The 12883-nt window shown below is 37.2% G+C and overlaps 1 protein-coding gene across 1 annotated transcript; it reads left to right on the top strand.

Moving 5' to 3' along the window:
- Positions 1-5324: 5324 nt before the first annotated feature.
- smug1 (single-strand-selective monofunctional uracil-DNA glycosylase 1) lies at positions 5325-10516 on the top strand. The gene is made up of 3 exons (XM_042733561.1): positions 5325-5479; positions 6259-6565; positions 8852-10516. Exons 1-3 carry the CDS (start codon positions 5454-5456, stop codon positions 9377-9379), a joined length of 861 nt encoding a protein of 286 aa, XP_042589495.1. The 5' UTR covers positions 5325-5453; the 3' UTR covers positions 9380-10516.
- Positions 10517-12883: the final 2367 nt, after the last annotated feature.

Raw genomic sequence — 12883 nt, 5'->3', positions numbered from 1 at the left:
TATAATATTTGTTAATGTCATTAAAGATATTACAGTATTATTAAAGGTGTGAACATTTGTGCAGAGCACATTAAAGGTACATTAACCATGAAGAGCACACACTTAAAATTGAAGTCTGCATGTTGTAATTTAAGTCATAAAGAAAGGGATAGTTTACCCAAAAATGAGTGACATTAACTCATTCTTGACATTTACAGCACTTTGCCTATGTCTACTAATACACTACTTTCTTTTTCTGTTGGTCTCTGGAATTGCCAGTCTGCTGTAAACAAAGCAGATTTTATTACTTCTGTTGCTAGTCATTCAAGACTAAACCTCATGGCTCTGACAGAGACCTGGATCAAACCAGAGGACAATGCTACACCTGCAGCCCTCTCCAATAATTTCTCTTTTTCCCACACTCCCCGTCTGACTGGAAGAGGTGGAGGTACTGGTCCGCTCATCTCTAATGATTGAAAATTTAATCATTTACCATCTTTGGGTATCAACAGCTCCATTGAATCACATTCAGTCACTATTACCCACCCTCTTAAAATCCATTTTGTAGTTGTTTATCGACCCCCAGGACCACTCGGTAATTTCGTGGAAGAATTAGATGTGCTGCTCTCAAACTTTCCTGAGGATGGTACTCCACTAGTTATACTTGGAGACTTCAGCATCCACCAATTTAAACCCCAGGCTACAGACTTCCACACTCTGCTTGCCTCTTTTGATCTCAAGCGAGTGTTAAAGGGATAGTTCACCCAAAAATGAAAATTGGATGTTTATCTGCTTACCCCCAGGACATGTAAGTGACTTTGTTTCTTCAATAGAACACAAACAAAGATTTCTAAAACCGTTGCAGTCTTTCAGTCATATAATTTAAGTGGATGGGAATCACGACTTTGAGAGTCAAAAAAAACATACACAAACAAAACCAAATTAAACCCTGTGGCTTGTGACGATACATTGATGAGTAAAGACACAAAATGATCGGTCTGTGCAAGAAACTGAACAGTATTTATATCGTTTTTTACCTCTGATTCATGCAATGTCCGAACTGTTCGAACTGTCCTGAGCGCGTTCTCAACAGCCAGCATGTGACGCATCTTCTACTTGCTTTATGGCGAATCACAGACTTATAAGTGCATTTCCACCACCAAGCTCTTCCAGGCTAGCTTGTTCCACCTCTTCTGCTCCTTGGCTATCTGATGTTCTCCATAAGCATTGTTCTAAGCTTAGAGCTACAGAAAGAGTATTACGCAAATCACAAAATCCTACTGACCTTAATGTATATCGATCACTCCTCTCTTCCTTCTCTGCTAATGTCTCCACTGCTAAAAGACATACTATCACAACAAAATTAACAATTCGCCTAACTCTCGCATGCACTTTAAAACATTTTCCTCCCTCCTTTGTCCTTCTCCCCCTCCTTCATCAACTCTTACAGCTGACGACTTTGCCACGTTCTTCATTAATAAAATTACAAACCTCCGTGCACAATTTGCCACACCACAAATTGTCAAACACATCTTACCAGCAAACATACACTTGTTTTCATCCTTATCTTTATTCTCTGAGGCAGAAGTCTCTAAACTTATCCTTTCCTGTCATCCTTATACTTGTCCGCTTAATCCTATTCCATCTAATCTCCTTCAAGCCATTTCTCCTGCCGTAAAAACTAAACCAACTCAAATCATACTGCCATCCCTTCACACTGGTGTTTTTCCCTCAACATTTAACAGGCTCGTATAGCCCCACTTCCTAAGAAACCCATTCTTAAACCAACTCTTTTAGAGAACTACAGACCAGTTTCCCTTCTACCTTTCATTGCAAAAACACTTGAACAAATTGTGTTCAACCAAGTCTCTGCCTTTCTCACACAGAACAACCTCCTGGACACCAACCAATCTGGCTTCATAACTAACATTCGACTGAGACTGCCTTGTTCTCAGTTATTGAAGCCCTAAGACTGGCAAGAGCGGCTTCCAAATCTTCTATACTTATCTTGCTGGATCTGTCCGCTGCTTTTGATATGGTGAACCAACACATTCTCCTGTCAACCCTTTTGGAAAATGGCACCTCAGGAACCGCACGCCAGTGGTTTGAGTCTTACCTATCAGATAGGTCCTTCAAGGTATATTGGAGAGGTGAGGTGTCCAAGTCACAACATCTAGCTACTGGGGTGCCTCAGGGCTCAGTTTAAACACGCCCCCACTTGTCTACATCACTGTGTGGGAAGATTTGCATAACACTGCCCAAATGTTCAAGCAAAGAAAGAAGGCGTAACTTTTATTCTCGCTGTAGTATTAATGTTGTGTGTTTCGTTGTGAAAGCGAAACTACTTTGTTTAGCCTTCCAAAAAAGGGATAATATCCGCTTTGTCATGCCTAGAGCTGATCCATACTGATCGCTGAGGATATATATCAAGTTCACGCTGTGGATCGCCAGATCTGCTTTTACCGTGGACAAAGCAGAGTCCAGCCCGGGGTCATCACATGTGGTTGCCGCAAGCCCGCCGGCCGCTCCTTCGTCGAATCCGCCGGCCGCGCCGTTCTTAAGTCCACCTTCCGTTCCTCACTCAAGCCCACAGTGTCTGAAGCATTTTATGGAGGACTGTTTCCTGACCCTGCAGAGTAGCTTACAATGGGTCTGTGCTAAAAGGCTGTTCTACAAACTGGGGCAGTTCCAACTTTGCAAGGACTGGCACTTCTGACTCACAGCCTGTAAGTAATTTTTTTTATATTTAAAGAATTTGCCACTGATGATTCAAAAGTGAGTTTTGAGCAGTGTAGAGTAGCGCTTGTTGTTTGTCGTTTCTCAGATCACAAATGCAGACATGGTTTTATATTAATGCACTGCGATAAAACAAAGTATAAGTCATTATGATCAGTAATTATGTCCCCACTGGATGCAACAAATACCTCGTTTGTAATGAGTTTTATTGGATTTGTCTGGTCGTGACAGGAGACGACATCACAGTATGGAAAGGGCCGTAATATTTCTATCACACGCTTGAGGTATTCAGCCTATCACAACGCACTGGATAGCTGGCCAATCAGTGTACACCTCGCTTTTCAGAACGATGAGCTTTGTAAAAACTGATGTGTTTCAGAAAGGTGGGACATATAGGAGCAACAATAATGTACATTATGTGGAAAATAATGTGTTTTTTGAACTTTAAACCGCATAAACACATTTCATTACACCAAATACACAACATAATGTTCTTTTTAGCAATGTCATATGACCCCTTTAATGAGCCAAAAAGAATACACGTCACACCTCTGTTCATCAATTTGCACTGGCTACCAATAGTTGCTCACATAAAATTCAAGGCATTAATATTTGCCTACAAAACCACCACTGGCTCTGCACCCCTAAGTTCATTACTTCAGACTCATGTGCCCTCTAGCTTGTGTTCTGCAAGTGAACGACGCATTATTGTGCATCTCAAAGAGGCACAAAATCACTTTCACTGACTTTTTCAGTAAATGTTTCCTCCTGATGAAATGATCTGCCCAACTCAATCCGAGCAGCTGAGTCCTTAGCCATCTTCAAGAAATGACTTAAAGCACGTCTTTTCCATCTTTATTTGACTCTCTAACTCTAGCACATTCTATTCTATTTTAATTCTACTTTATCTATTTATCTTCTTTTATATATAAAAAACTAACACTAGCTTTATATATTTTTATATTTTATCTACTTGTTTTTATTTTTATTTTACTATAAATACCTTTCTACGTGTACTGCGTTAGGCTAACCGAGACTTGTCATTTGCACTTACTTATTGTTGCTCTTTTGTTAGTTTTGATTGCTTCTATTGCCCTCATTTGTAAGTCACTTTGGATAACAACATCTGCTAAATGACTAAATGTAAACGTAAATGTAAGAAGAAAGTGGAGGCATTTATATAAGATGCAGGGAAATGTGAATAATCACAGGATTACAGAGAATAAGGTGAATGCAAATTTATTTCAAATAATAGAGCATCCTGGATCACACACTTATTGGACTGCGCAGAATAACAGCAAATCACAAATATTACAGTCAAAATTGAAAGCAAATAAAAACTAAAAGAAATAATATAATTTAAAGGTAACTATAAAAAAATCTGTTGGCTAAAAACAAGAGGTTACACATTAGAGAATTCCTTAATGCCACGTGTGGAATCAAAATAATCAGTATTGCCCTCATTTGTAAGTCACTTTGGATAACAACATCTGCTAAATGACTAAATGTAAACGTAAATGTAAAATCTTGTATAATACCATACCAAACCTGTATGACTTTCCTTCTACTGTGAAACACAACAGAATATAATTAGATAAAATGCCCAGTTGAGTCCAGTGAATTAGAGGCAATAACATTAATTTGTGCAATATAATTTTATACACTATTAATTGTGTTACTTTGTGACATTTGCGCAATATAACTTATTCTGACAAGCAATACAGTGCTGATTATGAAATGAAATAGAAATGGAAGTTTTTGGAGTGCCTCCCCCCAACCCCCCCAAAATAGCTCATGGTGCAAGATGTTAAAAATAGCATTGATTACATCACTTCCCATGTGAGAACATGTGAGAACATGGCTGTTGCTTCACATCTTGAATATTTACTTATTTTGCTGTTTCTGACAATAGGCCTGATCTGTTTGGCATTTGGTCCTGTGTCTTATTCTTGGAGATTTGCATGTTGCAGGCAAACCTGTGCTGGAGACTGGAGGGCTGCAGCTCAATTCCACTGCTATGCTGCAAGCCTCTCCCTGTCTCTCTGTTTCGCCTCTTACAGCAGTTGAGTTAGTGAGTGAGTAACCTTCCTCTCAATCTGCTTGCAGTGATTTGTGGCTGCTGTTGAGAATTGTTTTGGCTTTTAACATTGATTTATTGACCTCCTAAGCCAAGAAGCGTATTAATAAATCTGCAATTATTAAATGGGGAAAGAAAGTGGAGGCATTTATATAAGATGCAGGGAAATGTGAATAATCACAGGATTACAGAGAATAAGGTGAATGCAAATTTATTTCAAATAATAGAGCATCCTGGATCACACACTTATTGGACTGCGCAGAATAACAGCGAAACACAAATATTACAATCAAAATTGAAAGCAAATAAAAACTAAAAGAAATAATATAATTTAAAGGTAACTATAAAAAAATATGTTGGCTAAAAACAAAAGGTTACACATTAGAGAATTCCTTAATGCCACGTGTGGAATCAAAATAATCAGTAGCAAATATGATTACATTTTTACACTGATGTATTTTTAGGTTTTTTTTTTTTTTTTTTTTAATCTCATCTCATTTTATCTCATCTCATCTCATCTCATCGGTGCTCCACACTCAACTGTTGGCGGTAATGCACCATGTCGCTGTTTGCCAACCCATAATCAAACCTCAGAAGAAGAAGCTCCCAGTATGCACCGCGGTCCGGTCGCTCTTTTGTTGCCGGAAACGCCTCTGGGACAATGCAATCACACCACAATGTTCAGAGGTAAACCACAAATACGTGTTAAAATAAAATCTTACGAACGCAGGTGATAAAATGGCTTTACGATGTTGGATTGTCTCTGACTGTAGTGAGTCATGTATCGCTAAGAGTCATTGAGAAGGTGTTAAAATGGCATGAGAAGACGTTTCGTGTAAGATTTTTTTTAGAGTAAATTCGTTGATGGTGTTTTTCTTCATTTAACGTTACTCACAGTAAACCCATAACGCACCTTTAAAAATGAACTTGTATATAACAGCAGTAATATTGCAACGCGTGAGGCAGAAATGTGCTGCTTACGCAGTGAAGCCCGCACTTCAAATGTCTTTTGTCTACAACAGTTGACATACATTACAGTCAAAAGTTTTTGGACATCAAGATTTTTAAAGGTGTTTTTTTTTTTTTTTTTTTTTTTTTACAATTTTATATTTTTACTACTTAAAATAACTGTTTTCTGTTTGAATATGTTTTAAAATGTAATTTATTCCTGTGATTTTTCCTGTTTTTTTTAGCATTATTACTCCAGTCACATGATCCTTCAGAAATCATTCTAATATGCTGATTTGCTGCTCAAAGACATTTATTATTATAAAGTTGAAAGCAGATTAGAATGTTTTTTCAGGTTTCTTTGATGAATAGAAAATTCAGAAGAACAGCATTTATCTGAAATGGAAATCATTTGTAAAATTATAAATGTCTTTATCATCAGTTTTGATCAATTTAAAGCATCCTTGCTAAATAAAAGTATTACTTTATGTCGTTTATGAAAACTGTTTCATTTGTAGGTTGGAAAATGGAGCTGTGTCTCGGAGAGACCCTTTACTGGGAGAAGATCCCACCGGTCTGCCTGACCTGGCTGCTGACCAGCTGTTTAATGGCTCTACAGTTGCTTCAAGGTTCCTGCGGGCTGAACTGGAACTGAACGCGCGGTTGCGGACGCTGTCCTTTGGGAAACCAGTGCGATACACGTACAACCCGCTTGAGTACGCCTGGGACACACATCGATGTTATGTGGAGAAATACTGTCAGGAAGGGCAGAGCGTTCTCTTCCTAGGCATGAACCCAGGGCCTTTTGGCATGGCACAAACAGGGGTCAGAAGATTTTCTTTCTTTTTATGGTTTCACAGTATTATTTTTTATTGTAATGATATTATTTGAGAATACATTCAGTACAGAACAGGGTTTCAGTGGGTCTTAATTCACCCTTCCACAAATCCAAGGCATTAACAGTGTCTTGAATTAGACCAGAATGCCTTAAATTCACAAATTCATCACATTAAATGTTGCTTGCACAGTAATAATAATAATCATCATCATATCTTCCTCAGTGTTTTTGTCTTGTTTTCCGAAACAAATGATCTAAACATCCTTAAATCAGGATACATTTACATTTGAAGATATAAAGTCTTGTTTAATTGAATAAATTTAAGTGTGTTTATGCTTAAAACAAGAATCAATCAATCAGTGGTGTATCAATAAATATTCAATAATTTATTAATATCCATATCAATAATAATCAGTAATCAATCAATAAATCAATGGTGTATGAAAACGTTATTTCCTTTTAAATTGAGGTGATTTTTGGAGCCCATTGGCAGATATTTATTCTTGTTTTAATCATGAATTGACTTCAGTTACTCAAAAAACAATGCCAGTAAAAGTACCTTAAATGAACCTTTGCACTGGATAACAAGACCAAAACACTGCAGTGTGATCAGAAGTTACAGTAAACATTATTTCAATATTCTAGTGTTTGGGTGTAAAAGTATTTTAAGCAAGGTTTTTTTTTTTAACTGATTTAAAAAAAATGTAATGGAGATCTGTAGGAAGTTGCATTTTTTAAACGTTTAAGTCTTGCTAATATAACTCATTGTGTGCTCCTTAGACATTTTCATTTTGAGAACATATTGACATTGTGTTCTTTCATTTTTCTTTTCTCGTACTTAAAAAAGCTCTTTTTAAGTCTTACATTGACCTTCACAAAGCCTGAAAAACCCTGAAAGAGATGATGATAACACCATAATTTCTGATTAACAAATTTGTAGTTACATACACTTATGTGCATTTGCTCATTTTAAAGTCATTATTTGCTCACTTTTATGTTTTTCCAAGCCTGTCTTTTTTTTAATACATTTAAAGTCACTAGGGTTGAATGTTTTTTTTTTTTCAGTACCAGTGTTATTCAAAATATATTATTTTGTGTTCAACAGAAAATGTTTGAAATGATGTGCATAAATGACATCATTTTTACATTTTTGATAAGCTATCCCTTTAAGTATTTGCTGAAGAAAAGAAACAGAACAAACTGAGACAGACTAAATCCAGAAGAACTGTGGCAGCGTCTCCAAGATGCTTCAAGAAACCTACCTGCAAACCTACAGTACTGTTAAAATGCTGTAAAATGAGAATGTTGTCAAAAATAATGTCATAAATAGATTTTCTTTATCAATTAACTTCTATTAACTAAATCAAATCAACATTTGGTGTGACCATGCTTTGCGTTTAAAGCAAAGGAGTTTTTCAGGGAGCTTTGCAGGTGGGTTTCTTGAAGCATCTTGGAGACGTCGCCACAGTTCTTCTGGATTTAGTCTGTCTCAGTTTGTTCTGTTTCTTCACGTCATTCCAGACAGACTGATGATGATCAGATCAGATCTCTGTGTGGTGCACTAGCTGTTGTCAGACAAAAATCTCACTGGATTATTACAATTAATGGCAAAATGAATGTTTGGAAATGTAAACTCATATTTCCTACTGACACACTACAGCAAAAGATAGAAATAACTGACTTAAGAGCATATTTAGCTGCTGAAAATACTAGTGTTCTAATAATTTTGGCCACCACTGTATATGCACAATTATTGGCACGCTTAAAACGGTTTGAGAAGAGCTTGTTCCTTTAATTTTGTGAAATGTCACAATGTAACCATACAAGTATTTCTTTTCAATTATGGCTTATTTAATTAAGTAATCTGGGTTTGACTCTTAAGCTTGATTCTTCTATCTTAAACCAAATGTTGCCATGTGTTGCCCCGTTGAAAATGTTTAAAGTCTCAGACAGACAATCACTCCTCCTGATTGGTGTTTTTGGTAAGTTGCAGTCTACAGCAACATCAGAGAAGAAAGTGCTAGCATGTTGATTGTGAATTGTATAAAAGCATATAAAAAGCACACGAGTCACTTATTATTAGCAGCATCTGCATTTGTGAGTTCTACCGAAAAATGACCAGTTTCTGTAGTTGTCACTTGTTAAAGATTCTTGCAGTGTTCATTTGAGATTTCATAATTTCTCATGGTTTAAATAAAGTGATAGATAATGCAGAAGAACATTTAAAACAAGAAACAAAAAATCAACTACATCTCTTACGTCCTCATTAACAAGTACCGTTTGGGGAGGTGAAGGCGGTTCGCGGCTGGCTGGAGATCACCGGAACGGTCGGCCGTCCAGCAGAGGAACATCCTAAGCGACGGATCGTGGGCCTCGACTGCACTCAGAGTGAAGTGAGCGGAGCCCGTTTCTGGGGCTTTTTCCAAGAGCTCTGCGGTGAAACTCACAACTTTTTCCGCCACTGTTTTGTGCACAACTTGTGCCCTCTGATCTTCATGAGTGAGTCTGGCAAGAACCTAACTCCACCTGAGCTCCCGGCCGCCGAGCGTGATGCCCTTTTGTCCTGCTGTGACAGTGCTCTTTGTCAGGTCGTCACTGCACTGGGTGTCTCCATGGTGATTGGAGTGGGCAAGCTAGCTGAGCAACGCGCTCGACGGGCTCTCGCAGAAGCAGGCATCACTGTGAGAGTGGAGGGTATCATGCATCCGTCCCCTAGAAACCCACTGGCTAATAAAGGATGGGCTAACATAGTCAGAGACAAACTAGATAATCTGGGCGTGGTAAGTTTGCTTACCAGTTGATGATGACCGCTATACCTCTGCATTTTAAAATTCAGTCATTCATTCTTTTGAACCTTACTGTTGACATTATCAGTGACTTAATGAGACATTTGTGGAAGTAAAACATCATGTTTTAAGATAACAGATGTTATGACCATTAATGGAGTACTTTATCACACATTTATTATTTAAAAAAAAAAAAAAAAATGTTTGTGTATTATTTATCTGTGTGTGTGTATACACACACAACTTTAGATGGCCATTTTAAGATCTTTCGTATGTTAAGATGTAAAGGTGCATGCATATGTGGTAATATATACATTTAGATGTTTGTCTGCATTTTTTAGAATACATTTGTGGAGCTAAGAAAAAAAAAATACTGTAGATATTACTTTATGTTAGTCTTTGATTATAGCACACTAACCATTTTGTAAAGATCAGAGTATCTGAGATTCTTTTATCCTTACACTTAACCATAATGACTTAGCCGTAATGAGTTCAAGAGGTTATTATACGTTGAATTCAATCTCATTTTTGCCCTTTAGTGGATTGCCATTTTTTTTATTTTTTTATTCTGTGTTTAACCCAAATGTTGAGTCAAATATACAGTATAGGTGATGGCAATAAATTGTATCTCATGTTCAGCACCATCCTTTAAAATTGTGTTTTTCCGTTAACCAAACTGTTTTGTATTTATAATAAAAAAAAAAAAATAAAAAAAATATATGTTCAACAAATCTAATGTGTATTGAGAAGAAGCTTCTTTCTTTTTTGGCATGGGAAATACTTTGGACACTTTAATGAATGTTGTTTTCAGTTTTAAACAGAATCACAGTTCTATTAGTAGAGTATTTCATTCTTTTACTTGAGTATCCTAATATATTTAAAATACATTGAGCTCATACTAAGTACACTTCAAATCCTTTAACATATTTAAAACTTCTAATTAAACTTTATTTGGAGTACTACTTGTGTTCATTGCAGATGTCATAATATTAAGCATAAAATGTGATTTAATGCCACTGTTGATGCGAATTGTATGATCTTTGAATATTAGCAGTCTTCAAATGCAAGATAAGTAAAGTGTGCCTGAAGTATACTTGCAATAGATCCACTTTAGCACAATCAAATATATTTCAGTATCTTTAGTTGCACTACTTTAGCACAATTAAAGTGCATTAATGATAAAATTAGTTCCAAACACTCCTTGTTCATACTCTTTCTGCCAATGGGTCAAATGCACACAAATTCACATCGTCTTCCTAATAATGATGGTCTTTCTCTATGTTGTATTATGAATTAACTCAGTAAGTCCTGTCAGTGGCATTTATTTTGTGGAGTAGAGACCCCAGCAGCAGCCATTTCACTCTTCTCTTCCTTTATTCCCTCAGAGAGAATAAGGTCTGCAATGTTCTCTATACCTGCATAAATCCCACATTTGAGTTCATCTTTCTCTGCCTCTTGAATTTTATGACAATGTGGTTTAGGTGTTACTAACATACTAACATTGACACGCCTTAGCAAACACTAATAGCTAATATTCATCTTCAGTGTTGTTTTGTTATGTATTGATTATGTCTGCTACACAGATACCATATAAGAAGAACCCTTTAGAGGGTCTTGATAAAGTGACCTGCTTGTGACCCCCGGCAACAAGTGGAGACACTGAGCATGAACATTAGTCCCTGTTTAATGGCTGATGCTTGCCAGAGCCATCAATACAATGACAAATGAGGGCTTGGGTTATTAAAGCAGAATTAGACTGGAGGGAGAGGGAAAAAGAGTGACAAATGAAGAGGTGTAGAGATCCACTGTTGAGGATGAAGAAAGGAATCCAGAGAGTAGGATTTTATTTTTTGGATTATTTAAAGTATAACAAATGTGATCATTTTGTATTTTTGAAAGTAGTCTACACCTTTCATGTGAAAATTGCACCAAAATGTAAATTAATAAATAAAACTGTAATCAGTGAATCATTTGGTGCATTTGTAGATTTCTATAATAGATTCTATTGATGCTATAGAACTGTGATTTCTGAAACACATAACCAAATATAATGAATTCTTGTTCCAGTAAACTCTCAGAAGAAAATGTACAAAAGCTGTCACTGTTTACATGTTTTACAACATGTTTTACAGCCAATGGCTAATCAGAGGCGTTTAAGTTAGAATCCACTCACCGTTCAAAAGGCGGTGAGTTTTTTTTTTTTTTTTTTTTTTTTTTTTTGCTTTTTGTTGTCCAGTAGCCTACATGTTTGCGAATACATTTATTGTAACAAAGCATAGACATGATGTAAATAAGAGATTCATTGTGTGACAGAAATATAACAAAATGCCCACCTTGGTGAATATAGGAGTATAGCCACTTAAATGCAATCATTGTAAGTATATGTGCACATGGCTGGCCATGATATTTTGTGATCAATACTTTAATAAAGCAAAACATTTAAAGTACCAATGGTTAAGAATATTACAATAAAAATAATATACTATTATTAATAATAATAATAATAGTGGCTGGCAAGCTTTAGATTGATAAATTCCAACATGAATACAAAAATCTGAAATCTTTGAAAAGATGTAAATACTGTTTGACGTCCTTTCTTCTCAGTGACATGCAGCTGTCAGAAAGTTGCATTTGTGCAGCACTGCTTTGTTTACAGGGGTAACGTCTCGGTTATGCATGTAACCCTTGTTCCCTGAAGGAGGGAACGGAGACGTCACGTCGGTGACCGATGAATTGAGATCTTGCTTAGAAAGACCAATCTACTTTAAGTGTAAACTAAATGAGCCAATGCACATTGGCATGCAATTATTGCATCAAGCTGCTGCTGATCACAGCATGAGCATAAAAAGGCAGCAGGTGCAATGCATACCATTCACTGTTGTTGTAGCACTACCCACTCAGTGAGATTGGATAATACTGGGAAAACGTACCCGTTCCACTTGGAACAGGGATGTTGCGGAAGCCCCATCCTTCCCAAAGTAGGTTTCGGAAGCAAATACACATATGAACATCCGTTTAGGTGCATATGGAAGATTGGAGGTGATTGTAACCATCTTGGAAATGGCAGAGGTCTGCCAGGGAAACATGGGCTCAGAGGCTATACCGTGGACTTTACACATATGGGATCCACTTAGGTCTCACATATGGAACCAAGCCTTCTACCGGTTCTCAAGGATTTATTGAGTGAAGGCGTGATGCTTGACATTCCACCACGTCTGGCTGCCGAGGAGATGGAGGAGCTTGACAGGGTCTACAGTACAGACACTCTGGAGCAGTTATAGCAAGCCGACACTAACCAGGGCCTCTCAGTGCCTCTATCTGTTTGAGATGAGAACACAGGAGGATACCGGCTCCACATGAAGGCTATAGAATTTAGCGAACGTGTTGGAGGTCGCCCAGCCTCTAAAAATATCTGTCAGTGAGGCTCCATGAGCCAGCTCCCAGGAGGATGCAACACTTCTAGTAGAGTGAGCTCAAAACCTGAGCAGGCAGGGCATACCTTGTGCTTGATAAGCCAGG

The sequence above is a fragment of the Cyprinus carpio genome, chromosome B11 (genome assembly GCF_018340385.1).
Source record: "Cyprinus carpio isolate SPL01 chromosome B11, ASM1834038v1, whole genome shotgun sequence".
Classification (NCBI taxonomy): Eukaryota; Metazoa; Chordata; class Actinopteri; order Cypriniformes; family Cyprinidae; genus Cyprinus; species Cyprinus carpio.
The sequence above is the reverse complement of the archived record's forward strand: the minus strand, read 5'-3'. Positions and strand labels throughout refer to the sequence as shown.

Coding starts and splice junctions, on each gene's coding strand:
- smug1 (XM_042733561.1), top strand. CDS start 5,454: ATGCAATCACACCACAATGTTCAGAG. Junction 5,480..6,258: donor TCACACCACAATGTTCAGAG/GTAAACCACAAA, acceptor TTTCATTTGTAG/GTTGGAAAATGGAGCTGTGT. Junction 6,566..8,851: donor TTGGCATGGCACAAACAGGG/GTCAGAAGATTT, acceptor CCTCATTAACAA/GTACCGTTTGGGGAGGTGAA.